Source organism: Heterocephalus glaber, unplaced genomic scaffold (genome assembly GCF_053883595.1).
Source record: "Heterocephalus glaber isolate CG9 unplaced genomic scaffold, H.glaber_assembly_v1.0 deba00001504, whole genome shotgun sequence".
NCBI classification, from domain to species: domain Eukaryota; kingdom Metazoa; phylum Chordata; class Mammalia; order Rodentia; family Bathyergidae; genus Heterocephalus; species Heterocephalus glaber.
This window is the reverse complement of record NW_028258324.1, coordinates 50861106-50879557: the sequence shown is the minus strand read 5'-3', so window position 1 is coordinate 50879557 and position 18452 is coordinate 50861106. Positions and strand designations below refer to the sequence as shown.

Genomic DNA, 18452 nt, shown 5'->3' with positions numbered 1-18452 from the left:
AAGCTCATAGAGCCTCAAGTTCCTTTTGTGAAAATGAGATGAATTTTATTTGACTTGCCTACCTCAAGTTGGAATAATCCAAGAACATACAGTATTATGAACTAGAAAACTATGCAGTAGTATTTTTTTGTTACTGCCTAATTAGAAAACAAAAATATATCCTTTGTAATTAAAAAACCAAAGCATATTTAGTTATTGAGTAATGCAATAAAGGTACATCTTTCTTAATAAGCTTCTGAAAGGCAATAACTCATAAAGCAATGACTTTTAGAGATACAATATAGAATTAATGTTGTATAAAGAAATTTAATATATTGCTGAATGACCTATTAAATTATTGGGAAACAACATTCATTTAAAAAGATACTTAAAAGAAGGTTTGTATTAAAAATGTAGTAAACTGCATTCCTTAGGTACTTACCCAGTTTTAGCAAAATTTGTCCAGTAAGTCATTACAACTGCACTCAGCATCACATCATTTTTGGAGAAATTGCAAGGAAATAACTCTGTAGGACCAATCATGGGTATTCCTAGTACATACGGAACCTCATCTCCATGGGCTGCATCAGCCCAAGCTGGAACCTGATCTGTTTGGCAATGATGGTAAAAAGCATAGAAGTATGTGGGTGAACCAAAGTTTGAGTGAAGATCTGCCGTGGCTACAGCTGGTGCCACCCACTGATGGTCCGTAAACAAAGCCAGTAATGTCTTCCTTCTGGTTTCAGGGTTATGCCGGTCAGCCCAATCGGTATACATGAATTTAATGGTTTCTCTCAAAACGTCTTTGCCTTCTGGATATCCATATAAATTATCAACAAAATTGGAAACAGCAAAGTCAAAATCACTAGCAGATATACCATCATCACTATCTACTATATTTTCAACAAATTTTAACCCTTCCCCTTGGTTAACTCCTAACATTATATCATAATTGAGAAACTCTCCTTGTTCCATCAATATCTGAGGATCATCTGGTATTACATCACCATCAATCACAGGTCCAAAGGCTATGTGGTATCGGGCTGGTTGAATATCTTGATCAACAAGTTCCTTGTAAGGCTTCTTCTGGAGGCATTCCACTAACTCTACTGTATCTGAAACATTGCAGCCAACTTTTGTGGCCAACATTCTAGCATATTTTGCAGGCTGGAAACTAACAGCCCAGCTGGAAAGGGCTGTTCCACTTTGAGCTATTGCTCGTTGGAAAAGTCCTATGGGAAAATCAACAAAGAGTTTCAGATGAACTTGAAAAATGTTGCACCAAAACAATAAAAACTGATATTTTGGACATATATAAAAACCTAGAGAGAGAGAGAGAGAGAGAGAGAGAGAGAGGGAGGGAGGGAGGGAGGGAGGGAGGGAAGGAGGGAGAGAAAGATTGATTTTTGCCTAAGATAAGGCACACAAAGTCATCCCCAGGGTATAATGAGTCAGAAATGCGGACAGACTTAGATCCTGTGCTTTGAGTGGCATCTGCTTGAATGGTCAAGAGGTCTAAATTTTGCAGAGTTTCAAAAAGGCAGTAACCAAGGAGAGGAACAGCTGTAAATACTAGTAAAAATCAGCAAATAGTTTCTTCAATGAGCATGAAACCACATATATTATCAATAGCAAACAGATGGAGAAAATCCCCTCTTTTTTGACTCCCCATCAGACTTGGTGTTGTTTGAGACATATGCTTCAATTTGACTGTATCTGTCCTCTTTGAAAATGATTCCATGTGTTTGTTGTAACCAGATGTAATCTGAAAAATAATTGAAACCTCATACAACTATTGGGGCTAGATATTTGTTAATATCCTGGGGATGGCCCTAAAGTCACGCACAAAACAGAATATCACTTTAGACATACTCTTCATACAGACCTTCATATCAGACATATTAGACTGATTATTCAACTTTCAGAAGGAGACATAACAATTAAAGTGTCTTCACTAAGTCAAGGAAAAAACCACCAGCGGAAGGATTTAGTGAGGGGAGATTTAATTTTTTTCACTCTTGAATGTGTCCTGCTATATTTTATCATAAAATATGAAACATACGTGGTCTACTACTTTTTACTTAGTTACATTTAAGAAATGTAAATTTTGGCCCCCATATGCAGTTTGATAAGAGCTGCATGTCATGGAATTTTACAATTGCAGTTTTCTACTTATTAGGGTATTGTCTAAAAAAATTAGTGTTTTAAAATAAAATTTATCCATTTCCTTTTACATTTATTATCAATTTCTAGATGTAGCTTTGTAGTTCAGCTAGTTAAAAACATGCTAAATTATTCATATGTGATGAGAAAATAATTTCACAGAAGTGTTAATGCACCGTTTGAGTTAGAGGTTTCAGATTTTTCTCCAAACACACAAACACATATATATATTAAAAATACTGTAATTTGACCCTAAATAATTCTAAAAATATTCAAAGAGATAATACTAATTCAAATTTGTGCTTTTCTGACATCTTTATTAATATGTTTTAGATCAATAGAGAAAAATATGCTAAAGCAAATATTAAAATACCAAAAATTTAAAAAATATACAGGCTGTCAACATTTTGCTCAGGCAAATAGTTTATAAAATCAAAATTTTATAGCTAAAAGATGCCTGATGATTTTTATAATATTCTTTACCATTTCAGGGACTCATTGGCATTAACCAAATATGCCAAAAATGATTTAAAGTAAAATGGACGTCATGTTGAATACTGGCTGAAATTGCCATTTAGGTGATATTGGGAAAGCCATTTATTTTATCACCGGTGAGAATGCTTGTTAAGTGTATGCAAGATGTAATTGATGCATGGCTGATGCAGGTCTGAGGATGGCTGTAGCTTTTTGTGGAGTTTACAGCCTTTAAAACCAGTGTCTGTGTTGGAGGCAGAATTGAACAATTTCAAGAGCTTTCTCAGCATCTCCAGGTCAAGTCAAGTAGCTCATTCTGGAGATGGGTTTAGGATAAGATCAAATATAAGCCTATGTCTCTGACCACGTATAGACAAATTTTCTTAAAGATTAAGGTAAAGGGCTACTGTTTCGAATCTTTTCATAACCATTCCCTACACTGTCAATTGTTGAACAGCAATGCTAGCTGATGAACTAACTGATACATGTAACACTAGTCTCAACTGAGACTGGTTTTGTGCTCACTTTTGATAAAATGACCTGGAAGTTTAGGCAAGTTGTTATTTTGCTAATTTAGCTAAATATTGGCACTAATATAGTTCTAAAAGTAGAACAGTGTAATCTATTTATTTTATAAAAGTCCAAGTTAGTTACTTCAAAATAAGTCATTTCATTACAGATGAAAATTTCTACACAACTCAAAATGCTCTCATCTGCATCATTTTGTCATCTCAACTCAGAATCTTACTAATATAAAAGAGATGTTATATAACTATGTCGATAAATTAAGTCTATAATGAGACATGATTGTCTATATAAATATAATATATACATATATAACTATATATGTATATATACACTCATTTAATGACTAGCTGTTCTTTTGGATTTCCACATTACTACTATATCTTTGATAACTACAACAAATATTATATATCGTAAAACTCAATATTACATTTTAGATGCTTCATAAATTATACTTAACAGTGAATAATTAAGTTAATTTTATATAAAATGACAATTGAGAAACAGAAAATAAAAGATGTTCTGTGTTGATGCATATTCTCTATTGTCCTCTCTACTACACATAAATAATGGAAAATGCTTTGCAGACTTCTTCAGAAAAAGTCTTCTCTTCATGTAGATATTTCAAATTAATAATACAGTTAAAATGGGTGATTAAACACATGGTAAAATGGAGCCCATAAAGAACAACAAGATGTGCCTTGGACAGGCAGTTTGGATGTCAAAGCCAGCCAATGGATACAAGTAAAATATTTCATGGATTTAAGCAGCCTCATTACTCTATGCTGCTATGCCAAGCTTTAGGGGAAAAACCACTTTTGGAGTTGAAAATAGAAAAAGCACAAAATCAAATGTATTTTTCTTTTTTAATCAAAAGAACTGACCTTGATGCTTTGACAATTTTGGATCATGCATGCAAAATAATCAAATAGCCATTCTCTTCTCAGATAACAAGTGAAATCACATGTTTCCAGACAAACTAGCTTATGGCTGCTTCATTAGTTTCATACTAATAAAGGGCTTTAAATATCTATTATCTTGAAAATAGATTATATACAATCTCTGTGTTAAAAAACTGCTTTGATTTTGATTATTGAATAAACAGAGAAGACAGAACTGTGAATATCTTTGCCTGATTTTCTCTGAAATCACCCTTTGAAAGAAAGAAAAATAACTCTAATGCTAACTATTCTGAAGTGTGCTTGAAAGGCATTCTTACCAAGCTACACAGGAGACAAAGAAAAATGTGTGACAAAAATTTAAACATGCATAGAAAAGCTAAAGAAACATAGTTTCAAACAGTTATTGAGTTCAACCTAACACTCAGTTTGAACAGAGAAATATATACAGAGCATCACATACTACTGATGGTGGTGGCATGCAGACACCAAAATTGTCAAAATTTGCAACCTGCATAATACCTTTGGTTGAATTGCTCCAACGGTTACCTTCAGAATAATGGGATAAAGTCAGCAGATTGACACATGAACCCCCAGCGCCTGATCCAAAAACAGTGATTCTCAAGGGGTCACCACCAAAGAATCCAATGTTTTCACTAGTCCATCTTAAAGCCTGTATGAGATCAAGAAGTCCATAGTTTCCTTTTGCAGCCTGGTCCCCTGTACTCAAGAAACCTGAAAAATACAAATAGAAGGATGACTTAGAACATTTGTAGGAGCTGACATGAATTAAATAGATACTAAATTTAAGTGTGAATGAAGACTGTTAATACAGTGAGTACAGTCCAAGTTCTTTTTTTTTTTTTTGGTACCGGGGATTGAACTCGAGTCCTTGCGCTTGCGCAGCAGGTGACAAAACCACTGAGCTAAATCCCTGGCCATAGTCCAAGTTCTTTAGTAAGCATTATTTCCCACAAGATAAAATAATTTGTCAGGAAGAACAGCAGAGACTGAAACCTGAAAAATAACATTTATCTTTCCAAATGCTTCCCAAGTTATCCAGGTGACAGGTCACTGGTAGACAAAAGAAATGAAAACATTAAAAAAGATCTCAAGGGAGAGATTCCAGAGGTCAAGTTATTGATGAAGATACTTCAGAAGCATTACGGGATGTATGAGAATGTGCATTTTACATTATACATCACACCAGTCCTGAAGTTGCTTGTAGTCTAGCATGGTCAGAATTTAAGTTTTGTGTGCTAGAGCATAAATGAGTATAGAGAAGGAGTATGGCTCCAAATCTTATGGGAAAAGAGTTCTAACAATTCTATAAGATTATGTACAACTCTTTGCATGTATATGCATCTGGATATTTTATTGATGATGGCCCACAGTTAAGAAACAGTCCTTGAGACCACATTTTGTATCACCTTCAATGCCAAATTGAGCAAAGTTGCTCAATTAGCATAGTGTAGAGTAATTGGAGGTTTTAAAAATACTTCATTTTTTAGTAACTTCTGGAATTCTGATGGCTCTGCTTTATAAAGAACCTGATAATGGAGACCAATATTATTAAATAATACAATTCAGGCAGAAGAAAGATGAAAAGCATTTGAACAGACAGAATGGCAAATAATTGAAAAAAGAAATGGATAAAAAAGATTTAGGAAGTAATAGCGGAGAGGTTTTGTTATTTATGGGAGTTGTTGAGGGAAGAGGCAGAGATAGTACTGTAGTACTTCTTTTAACATATTTATTTTGCTAACAATAACTTTTTTTATTCATTAAGTTTATCGGTACATTGCAGATATACAATATAATGACATTCATCATTGGGGATTTGTACCTGTACATGATATATCTTGGTTCTCATTTTTTTCCCCATTCCTCTGCCCTCCCTTCAACCCCTCCACCCCTCCCTATTTACAAAGACTTTGCTTCCATTTTTTCCTTTTTTTCCTTTCCCTTCTTTCCTTTCATCTTCCTCTCCCACTTCCCCTTCTCCCTCCCCTTCCCCTTCCCCTTTGGACCTTTTATTCCTATTTCACATTATCTATTATACATAGCTTTTATAATCTGTTATAATTACTTACAAAACAAACATTTGTTTCTTCTATATTTTTGTCATAAATGGAAAAATGTTTCAGGAAATATTACACTTTATAGACTATTAATATATAGAAAATATTTAGAGACATATTGCACATAAAATGACCAATACTATACAAGAATATAATTCCCAATATCAACAAGTTTAGAGAAATAATTTTTAAAAATCAGTTTTTTCTCTGCTATTGCAGATATTATAGAAACAACATAATGGGTCATTGTTTAAATAAAAAGATATTCAATTTTAAATTTATTTTATAAAATAAATGAAATCAATTGTATTGGTGAAAACAATACTATGACAGCAGTACTTGTCAGTTGAGTAAATATATCTATAACCCAAATGAATACATGGGCAAGATATTTTTTAGGATTAATATAGGAAGGAATATACAAAGGCACATCTTCCTAAATACTTTTGAAACTAAACGTCTTTTATTCCTTCTTTTCCTACAAGATCCAAAGTTCTAAATAATATAAGTATAATCTCTAGTTCATTGTGTATATATGTGTTTAGATAACTCTGGAAATATTACTTATCCTTAAGTTCAAGATTAAAGTTTTACAAATGTATTTTGAACAAATATATTTTTCTGGTTATATCCACTTATTGAATATGCATAATAAAGGAAATTTTCATGGTGTTTTCTTACACAGAAGCATTGTCAAATATTCAAAAGATAATACAGTACAAAATAAAAGAATGACAGGGAAGTCTTAACTTTCCTTGCCATTACATGAACTTTGATATAAGAACCACTAGTTTATTTCTGAAGGATTCTGTTGGAAATGTTTTTATCTATGAAGATAGATTGATGACATCAATCTTGAAAACATCAATATGGAAGGTTTAGTAGTAATTGACTAGAAAGGATAAAAGGTGGTAAGGAGGTTTTGTATGTGTGTCTGTGTGTATTTGAAAAGAAAGAAGGACAGAGGAACAGAGGGACTGGGGGGAGAGACAGAGAGAGAGAAAGAGAGAGAGAGAGAGAGAGAGAGAGAGAGAGGGAGAGAGAGGGAGATAAGATCACAATACTAAAGCTCTAGGTAGTGTATTACCAATAATTGTATAGTACCAATACACTGAGTTTAAAATTTGAATTTTGAATATAACTAAGCCACTCAGCACAACATGAGGATTTGCATTTAACTCCTCTTGAAATAATGTTGAATAACTTTACTGAATCTTTACAGCCATACAAAATTGAATTGTTAATAATCCTCATTCAATGTTAGCAGGTAGAGAACCATAGTAATAAGATAATTAACTCTGCCTTAACTAAATAGTATCTCCTTTATAATTCTAGCTATAGTTGCAATATTTTCATACATCTGGTTGATTGGTCAATTAATTTGATATTTATATAACAATATTGTATACTTGCCTAATATGTGCAAGGCTACAGGTTCAATTCTCAGCACAGCAGAAAACAAAAGTTAGCTTTATATAACACTAATATAAAACATACCAAGTCTCTGAAGAGTGACCTCTACTTTATACATAGTCAAAAGAAATTGTTTAGTGTCTTGAAGACAACAGTTTTAAAAAAAATCAATTTCATTCAAAATAACACTATTAAACTGTAGCATGGAAGACGGAGTAATTGATCCAGTTGAAGTTATGTCCTAGTCTTAAAATGACTATTATTATTTCATCAAGCTCCATTTTTACTCATCAGCACTGAATTTCCCTCACTCTTGATTATATTTCATGTGTAGGCTGTAGTGTCTATCTATCTACCTTTTTACCTATCTATCTATCTATCTATGTATCCATCTATCTTTCAATCATTTATCATCTATTTATTATCTCTATCATCCACCTATCTATCATCTATTTGAAAGCATATGATCATTAAGATGAATTTAGAGAGCCACTTTGACTTTTATATTAGGGAAAAAGAATAGCTATTGCCATTATTTATTTATTTATTTATTTATTTATTTTTTCTGGGTACCAGGGATCTAACTCAGGACCTTGCACTTGCCAGGTAGGCACAGCGCAGCTGAGCTAAATCCTTGGCCACTATTGTCATTATTAAGTTCAGCCAACCAATCAGATCATATCTCTTCAGAGCTAGTAAACTTGTCACTACCATACTTGCACAGATATTTTGATTTCTGATGCTATATTCAAAAAGCAACCTGTGCCTCAGCAAAGGGCAAAAATGAGAGAAATAAAAATAAATTACCAGCCCAAAAAGACAGATTGTTAATTACCCAAGCGATCTATATGCATTGGCAACATTCTGAATAACTTGCTATCCAGTGGAGTACTCATTTAAAGTTCTTTCTTAACTGACTTAGCTGCTACACCCTTAACAGAAAAATTCATTTCAGAGCACTCTACTGGAGCTTCACATTGAAATGCTCAAGTATAGTTCAGACACAGATGAACTCAATTTTGCAGAGGCCAGATAGTGCTGCTGACCTTCATGATTACTCTGTAGAAGGAGTTTCCCTGAAAGTCACTTAAATAAGTCTTAAAAGGTAGCTACCAACCTTGCTGAGCCTTTCCAAACCTTCATTGTCAGCTTGTACAATATGTAACTAATTGATGTCCTAACACACTGGCATTATTTTTGTAAGAGTACAATAATGACTGCAAAAATATCTATCCCTTTTCCAAAGAGAAGCAGCAGAAATTTCTAGAATAAAACCGACTAATTTACTTGAATAACCACTGTAAAATCTTAAAAAGTGAGTGCTTGTAAGGACTAACTGTCCAAATTCATTACTGAAGTGATACTGAGAACAATTTCATTACCTTTATGTATCCACTACAATAATCACTGTGTTATTTTCTCAAACAGATACTAGATAAAAAAGAACTCACAGGTCTGGTCTCCATTGCTTATGTCTCTGTTCTTAACCTTGTCTTCAGGAAGTTCTTGTTCAATTTTCTTGGTCTGCATGTCAAGAAAAGTTTTCCCAGCTTGCCCCATGTTGGGCCTTAATATACTTCTTGCCCCTCTGATTCTGGGCAATAAACATGATTTGAGAACCAACACATTTCTTGTATACTTTGAATAACTGTTCTCACAAAGAAGAGAAAAAAGGAGAATTCTACCTTTGAAAAGAATTATTAAGTGAAAAGAAATTACTCTATTTCTAACTTCTGATTATTCACCGTATAGTGGTTTAAATGCATAGTTCACCTCAAAGTATGGCATTACATTGGCTACAATGACTACCATATAAGACAGACCTTTGGGAACTGTGCAGCTCCTGAATCGTACTATGTAACTTCAGAAACAATGAAGACTATGCAAATTTTGAAAATTTCTGTTTAATGTTCATTTTTGTATTCTCATTGTTGCATAGGTATATGTGCTTTGTAGTATGTTCTTATAATTTGTTTGTATTTTTTACTTTTTCTAGACTAGGAGCTCCATTCCTTGTGTTTGTCCCCAAATGGCCATTCTAGACATGTTTGCTGAGTGAAGAAAGACATTCATGTATTGTAATTCTCTATCATCACATGAAGATCAACAGTTAAGATTCCACATGAAAGAGGTATATGTGTCTTTCTTGGATGGAAGCAATGATGTGGGAAATTAGGAAACAACCCTCTTTGCAACCAATCTAATTGGGAAGTAAGACACTGTGGGTTGTAGTAGCTTTAAAGGTAGAAAAATAGCACAGCCCTGTGTGAAACCTATCTGAAGAGAACATTTAAGAGGGCCAATAGTCTACCCCAGAGTAAACTTTAAGAGACATTTGAGATTCAGCCATTAGTCAGCAGTCTGAAAAGAGTGCCAGATGTCGGACAACTTGGGTGTATGTATAACAAGTTACTGGATGCACAACACGGTAAGCTCATGAGTTTTGGTCTCCCAATAGAAAACATTAATAGTACTATCTGTTCTACAGAATTATCATTATTAAAAGAAAAAGTGTTTTTGGCATGTAGGAGGCCCTAAAATATATTGGATAGGAAGATGCTGGCTTTAACCAAGAAAATTTGACATGTTGGTCATTACCACTTACTTCATTTAAATAAAACAAACCATCTTTACACTTGTATTGAAAAGAAATATTAATTTTAAATCAGTTAAAAGGAAAACAATTACGCCTTTAAAAAAGTTATACAGTCACATATAATATACAGTGTGGTTAAATTTATCACAGATTTTTAGATTGTTCTATATAGAATAGTTGGCAAGACATTTCAGAACACATATACTGCCCTCTTATAAGCTATTTGTTATAACATAAACAAATTTAAAGAGTCCTATTAAGAATAAAAGACATGTCTGTATTCCTGTAGTTAGTTACTTAGAACTCAATCAAACATTTAATTGGGTTGTATTACATTGACATTAATTTTGTGAGTCAAAACACTCTGATTATGATGAAGTATAAATTATTGTAACTTAATTTGCTGGTAAATAATTGTTTTAGAACAGTTAAGAAAATTGTGAGTCCATATGAATAACCCACTTTTAGGTATAAAAGAAAAAGAATGTAAATGAATGAGGGGATAAAGGAGAGACAGAGAGACAGAGAGAGAGAGAGAGGAGAGAGAGGAGAGAGAGAGAGAGAGAAGGGGGGAGAGAGAGAGACAGAGAGAGAGAGAGAGAGAGAGACAAGAGGCAGAGAGAGAATATATGAGTGATCTGACCATTATGGAATAGGTGGCAGTATTCAGCAGCACATAGCTGGGGCCTGAGTTGGAAAGAGTAATATTGTGTCCTCAACCTCAACTAGCTGAACCTCCAGAAAGACAGATAATAAGTAGGGAAGCACAGAGAATGAAGTCTGAGTACTGAATAAAGGTGTCAAGACAATTTGTTTAATTTTATATAAATATGAACCATACCAGATTATTTTACATATTGTATTTCTAACACTTAAGATTTTTGAGATGATAAAAGTCATCCTAAGGTTTGACGTGTAAAATCTGGCATTCGTTAAATGCTGCTTTTATTATATTCTCCTCTGTTAAAAGCTAACCTGATTTAGTGACTTTAAAAACTTTATTTTTGAATACTTTCAGCATGACAGAAATATTTTAAAAATAGTACAAAGATACTTTTCAACTTTTCAGATATACTTTTCAACCATCTCCTACATAGTAAGATTTTGATCTCCTTCTTTCCCTCCTTCTCTCCCTCTCTCTTGCCTTTCCTCTTTCTTCCTCTTTCTCTCTCCTATTAAACCTGAAATTGCATATTAAATTAAGTTCTCTATTTAATCTCAGCTTTGGGCAGTTCGTTGATTTGTATTTTTTTTTTTTTTTTTTTTTTGGTACCAGGGGTCAAACTCAGGACTTTGTGCTTATAGGCCAAGTGCAGTCCTATTGAGCTAAATCCCCGGTCCTGATTTGTATTTTTTTTTTAAGAGTAGGAAATATTTATTGAGAGAAAGAAAGCTTCTATCTAAGAGACACAGAAGGGGGACCAGAAAGTGGGGTGCCCACCCACGCCACTTTTCGAAGATGTTTTATACAGCAAAGCCATGTGGTGACCCGGGTACAAAGTAGGACAAAAATATAAGACCCAATGGAAATTTACAAGGTGGGCATGAGGTGGGGCAAAACCATGACCAACCAATAAGACTACAAGTATAGTCACCCAGGTAATATTGATTAAATGGGGATGAAATGGGAAGACAAGTCACATACAAGGAAATTTCCCATTTAGATTATCAATCACTGCTATTTATCTCTAGGGGAAGTGATACTTCTTTTCCTTTTTATAATGCTAACCAGTGAACGTGCCTTAATTGTTCTCCATATTGGTTCCTTGCTGTATTGGCTCCTGGGGGGCTGGCACCTTAAGGGAGGCCCTGTCTACCTGCCAACAAGATATCTAATTAACCTACCTATCTATAATATTTCCCCCTCTGAAGAAGTACCCCTAACTTCTGTGAGGGGGCAAAGGATGAAGACCGTTCTGGCTACTTCCAGCTGAAGAGGGTCATAGTTGTGATCAGCAGTCAGAGTTACTCTAAAGGGTCTATCTAAAGGTCCTCGATAGGTGCCAGGCATTGTCATCTTTGTAGCCATATAGCCTTGAGTCTGGAGGAGAGAAGGCCAAAGAAACAGTTAATACACTGGCCATATTATAAGGTCAGCAGGATTGCTCTGAATATAGCCAACAAGGGTTTCCACCAGCAGGAACTAGTAATAGCCTCCCACAAAGAGAATAAGGAGAAGGTCCAGGGGACTTTAGAATCCATCATAGAAGTTGTATTGTATAGTTTAGCAGTTATGAGCTGTTTACAAGGTTGATCTGGTGAATCCAGGTAAAAGAAGTCTAGCACATTTGTCATTGGTTCCATTTGTATGACTGCTTGGAATTTGGCAGCCTCTAGGCAAGAATAGACAAAACTTTTAAGAAATTAGAGCATAATCTAAGCATGAGCGCACTAGAATGAAAGGGTAGGTTGGGGAGAAAGTCACACTTAGAAATTGAAATAGTGATTGTAACCTGCTGACTCTTAGATTCTTTAATTGATAAGAGGTTACTGATAAGTCTGATACTTTGTCATAAGTCTCTCTAGTTTCAGCTGTAAGAAGATAAAGACAACTTGAAGAACAAATTTCACTAAGAAATATAAAACTCCAGCAGACCTTTTATAGATTTTACCATAGTTTTTTTTCTAATGGTACATAATCATGGTCAGCTACTAGTAGAGCTGGAAACTGCCAGAAGGGGTCAGTGACTGGAGCCCCTATTTACATCTAGCTTTATTACTATGGCATTATTTCATACCTCTTTTGGTTATTCTTTCCTGCTGGGTGTTTAAGACCAGGTTAAAGTGAGACCTATTCATCAGTATGAACCTCTTGCTATCTATCAAGGTCAGTTAAGTCTCCTCAGACATTACTTTGGAACCATGCATAGAGCCCCTCAGCTCCTCTGTCAGTGTCAGCCATCAGGTTGCGTCACAGCCTTGCTTGACCATGTTACTTTCAGTGAAAGTGTGGGAGATTTTTCTCTCTTGGTGACCCTCCTTTGGCACACAGTACATTTGTCCTCTGGTGCCCAGCAATCTCCCTGCTCAGGAGGTTGAGTGACTCTCCAAAGATATAGAAGCTTCTGTCTAAGAGACACAGAAAGGGGACCAGAAAGTGGGTTGCCCCTGATTTGTATTTTTTGACATTGACAGTTTTTGAAGAATATAGGTGGCTATTGCATAGAATGTTGCTAAATTAGAATTTTTCTGATGTCTCTTCATGATCATATTCTGGTTATGAATTTTTCTCATAAGACCAGAGAGACAAGTTGTCATTTCAATGAGTCATTATGGGAGACACATAATGTTGATTTGTCCATTGACTACTTGGTTAAAGTGACAGTTTGCCAGGCTCTCTGCTATAAAATGATGATTCTTCTCTTTGCAAGGAATAAGTATAAAGAAAATAGGTAGAATGAGAATATGCACACTTACTGCTTCGCCTCACCTTCACACACTAATTTTAGCATCTATTGATGACTGTTGTTTAAAACATAATTTCATCCTTTTATTATTAGTTGGATTGACTGTACAAAAACTTTCCTTTCCTCAGTTTATATTCATTCATTCATTCATTTATTCATTCCCAGCATTATGAACCTAAAGGTTCTTATTTTATTCTAGGGCTTAAAATCTTTTACCATCAGTATTTACTTTGATGATTAAATTGCCCCCCCTGTGGCCAGTGGAAACCTCTCAAAGTCTTTGCAATACCAAGGATCCTGGCTGATTTCATTTGTTTATCATAATTGTTCATAGATTCTTCTTGTCAGAGGACTTCTGATCTGTTGCCTAAATGGTCAACTCTTTTTCTCTAATGCTCATCTAAGTGTTTTTGTCAGCAGTTATTGAGCCTTCTCCTAAACAATTAGTTTAATCTGGACATTCTTTTGTCAGTATGTACTAGGACTGAATTATAATTGTCTAAACCTTTCCTCAAATTGAGCACAGTGCCACACATATAGTACTTGTGTAATGTGTATGGGGTAAAAGGTGGCTATTTCTAAGCACCTGTGGCTCCAGAAAAAAATTGAAAACATATATGGCAAAAGAATTAGTTTTCTTTTTATCCACAGCCTAAATAAGTATATAATTGGACTTTCTTATGTTTACAAACATTAGTAAAATCATTTCTGATATTTTCTAGACACAATAATGTAAGTAGAATTAAGTATCTACAAGATAAACTGAGTGAAGGTGACATGTTTATTTTCATCTAATACAATTATCAATAAATATGGGCATCAGTTATATTCAAAGGTAAAAATCCAAGTATTCCTCAAGAAATGGTGTAGAAATGTATATAGAGAGAAAACTGTCAGAGGTAGTGAAAGCTATACTGCAAACAAAAACTGTATTTAACTACTTCTCAATAATCAGCTCTTCCATAAAAGTAATGCTAACTCAAATTTCTCACATCCTCAAATTTTAAAATACAAAGATATTTAAAAATTAACTTTTCCTAAGAAATTCCAGTTAGTCTATTTTTAAAAGCCAAGCTTAGGAACACTTTATGACAGCCGTATGGTTATGCACTTGGTGCAGCTGCTGAGTGTGCATAAAGACACCAGAACAGGGACCTGAAATATTCCAAGGCAAACCACTGATTCTAGTGTCCAGTGTAAGCATCACCAGCAGCCAGCCTCAGGAAATTGTATTTACCAATGCCAAAGGGTTATATGACAGCTCTGAATTAAATCTTAGCAATCAATCCACCTAATATTGAAAGCTGCGATGAATTTTTGCTTAGGCTTGAATCCTAAGTAACATGGTGATGATATTGGCTCCTGCAGTCCATTGAAGTGTTGCCCAAAGCCCAGAATCTATTGCTGTGTTAACTAGTGAAGGCTCACCAAGGAGAAAATTATTCATGTAAGTTGGCCTTCAGTTAGAGGAATTTTTCAAAAGTTTTCCTAGCCTTGCAATTTGTGCGAGAAGCTAATATGGATCTTCAGCTCAGAGGGTCATGGAATGCTGTTCAATAGCGAAGGAAATATTGAAACAAGTAGAAGGTCAATTTAGAAGAAGCAGTGATCTGAATCTCCCCCAGGGTGCCCTCACATTAAGCTCAGATTTGTAATTGAAAATAAATCTTTCATGTCCAGTGACAAGTCTGAGGTCCTGTCCTGGGTACAGTTTTCACTAAGCATTATATTTTCCAGCTTGAAGTCACTGTCCTTTTCAGCTGATTTGACCTACAACGTTACAGTTGGATGTTGGCTGCCAAGTGATTAGCTATTCAAGAAAAAGTGAAACTAATCTCTGTATTAATATACATGAGGTAAAATGAGAAGGAATCTGAGACTTGAAGGCACCGAGACTGATGTTACAAGCTGTGCAGCGAGGCATACTCCCCCAGATCCAGTAGCAGAATCAAACCCTGGAAAGGAAGGGTGACATTTGGCAGAGAGGGTGCAAGAGACAGCTGCTGTGGGTTGAAGTGACAGTTTGATTTTCTAGCACTTTAATGTAAAGAGTTGGTCTTTTTTCAGAATAAAAAGAGTGTTCTGTTATTTTGCCACTTAGCAAAAAATGTACAAGTGCAGAACTCAATGTTTTTCTTTCACACAGGTTTTCAGGAGGGCTATGTTAAAAACAAGGAATGAAAAAAAACCCCAAACAAACAAGGTATGATTTTTAATTTGCAATTGTTACAAAGCACTTCTACAATATATTTTAGTTAGTACAATCCTAGCTGATCTTCCTTCTGTTAGAAATAGCCTTTCTTTTTCTTAGAGAATCAGATAATTCCAGATATTAATGAAAGAATTTTTAAATAAAATCTGGTTCATCAAATCAACATCTGTTAAGCACCTACTCTTTGCCAGACACTGCTAGTCAGTGAATATATAAAGTCTAATTAAGACAAGATTCCTGTTCTCCCAAAAGTTAGGGTTTATTCCAGTTTTTCTTGAATGTATTTCTTGGCCTTCTTGCAATCCATAGACAGAGTGGGTGAAAAATATTCTTTTTTTTAAAAAATTCTTTTATTGGTACATTTTAGATATAGAATACATTTACAGCTCTCATTGGCAACTTGTACCTTTACATGATGTATCTTGGTTCTTATTTTTTCCCCATTCCCTGTGAAAAAGATTCTTTAGACTGTGTCTAAAGCAGACTTTCTAGAGAGGTCTTAGAATCTCTGTGTAGAATTCACAGTATAAACAAATTCCAGGGTAATTTTGATGTGCACTAAAATTTGAGAACCCTGATGTCTTAAAAATAAAGAATGTGAGGAATTCCTTTTTAAAAAGGGTGTGTGAGGGCCTGGGATTTAGCTCAGTGGTTCCCCAGCCTGCCTTGCAAGCACAAGGTCCTAAGTCCCATCCCTGGTACCAAAAAAAAAAAAAAAAAAATGGTTTGAGAGGACCTTTAGTAACTAGTGGGGCCATATAATTCACAAAGAAAACTGAAGATCAGAGAGACACCGTAAAGTACCTGTTACTATACAGCTATTTGGGACTCTAATTTTCTTATCTTCTAGCTGAGTTCTCAAAGGAAAAGTAGGTTTTGAATTTCATTACACAAAACAGTTCATTACATTGCATACATTCCCTCTGATTTTTGCTTTAACAATCAACTGAGGGGCCGGGAATTTAGCTCAGTGGTTTCACGGCCTGCCTCGCAAGTGCAAGGACCCGAGTTTGATCCCTGGTACCAAAAAAACAAACAAACAAACAAAAAAAACAATCAACTGCTTCTATGTCTTGATGTTTTGTGTCATAAGACCAGGATGGCGAGAGTTTGGTGTTTGCAGCTATCTCCTCTGCTGACCTTTTTGCGGACTTCATCCATCTTTAACTTTTCTGGGCCCCCAGCGGTATTTTCCTGTGCAATACCTATTTTATATACATATATTGATTTTTCTTGCAGTTAAAAAAACTGATTTTATTGACAAATTACTCTTGTAATTCTAAAGGAAAAGAAAAAATGGTTTTGAAAATGTTGGCCAATAAAATTGTTACTAAATTGTAAAATTCTTACTCTTGCCTTTAAGGTTCTATCTACTTGAAAAATTTCTTTATAAACTAATTTTATTCTCTCTACTAGGAAATTCTGTCCAGTGAAATATCTATTCAGCTTAAGTCAGTTTTCTTCCTTTTTTTTTTTTCTGCCCTCACAGAAGATGGAAAACATCTGGCAGTTTCCTCTGGCAGGATATTTAAGGCAAATACTTTCTAACTCTTCAGGCAACATAATCCAATTCTTTTTGTCTGCATTGTATGGAACTGTTTTCCAACACACATATAAATGTATGAATAAATAATGTAGATGGATGTTTGTTCATCAGAGCCAAGTTAGAGTAGTTTAATTTGCAATTTGTTTGAATAAATTTAATTATAACAAAGGCAATGTTATAAATTCTACAGAAAATAACGTGCTTTTTAGGTTTTTCGCCTGTTATCCATGCCAAAAGAAATATCACCATGAAACATGCTCATTTTTTTAAGCTTTACATAGAGGGTCTTCTGGTATATTGTAGTTGACAAGCTTTCCCAGGTGTCATAGGGTACCCCATGGTTGAGAACACTGTCACAACAAAAAGAAGTCAGCCCACAAGAGATGACTTTTTAGACTCTGCACAAAGTTACCTGTGGATTACTAACAGCTCACCAGGAGGCTGGAATAAGCTTTGGCCAAGTGTTTGGCATCAGCTTTGGTTTTAAACAGACGTACATTCTTTTTTGCTAAATAGTGGAGGGATACTATCCCATCATTTCTTACAAAGAAAAAATACTAGCAATATATTGTAGACTACAAGTCAACCCAATATTAAATAAGCACTCTTTGTAAAGTTTTTATTTCTCATTAACCATTTCTGTGAATTAACAGAGCTCATAAATGTGGCATTTTCTTATTTTGTAGCATTTTCTTTTTTGAAAAATCAGTGTTGGTTGGTATAGCTGTCATCAAAGATGGATTTTACCAAAGCACATGATAAAAATGATCACACCAGTTATAGGTACAAATTTGATTATCAGAGCAAACTTTGGGTTCCTGCTAGGCTGAGCTGGTATGGTAATACCGTACTCACTGATTTTTTTTTTACAGCCCTTTCCTTATTAAAAACAGCATGTCAGATTTTTCCCAAAGAAATCTCACTCAGAGGAACAAGTATGGCTCCAAGGGTAGACAGGGTGATCAATATTTGATTAGCTATATATCCTAGGTCACAGCTGCTCCCTCCCCTGAGATGGGCCACAGTGCTTCTTAAATTATTCATGATAAAAGATGTTAACTTCTCAAACTTGGCTCTGAGGCCCAGCACCAAGTCTGCTTTGCTAACATGACCTGCTCTTTCTTCTTTCTCTTCTGCCTCTTTGATTCAGGCAGGGC

General features: G+C 34.8%; 1 protein-coding gene across 15 annotated transcripts in view; it reads right to left on the bottom strand.

The window, feature by feature from the left end:
* Window positions 1-18452, bottom strand: part of Nlgn1 (neuroligin 1) — an 860706-nt gene that overhangs the window by 24801 nt on the left and 817453 nt on the right. For 12 of the 15 annotated variants that reach the window (XM_087186519.1, XM_087186517.1, XM_013071633.3 and 9 more), the window contains 2 exons: window positions 4563-4775; window positions 422-1211 (listed from right to left, as the gene is read on the bottom strand). In XM_087186519.1, the coding sequence (XP_087042645.1) occupies window positions 422-1211; window positions 4563-4775 (1003 nt within the window). The remainder of the gene's footprint in view (window positions 1-421; window positions 1212-4562; window positions 4776-18452) is intronic. The other 3 variants (XM_087186523.1, XM_087186526.1, XM_087186528.1) reach the window with 1 other exon arrangement.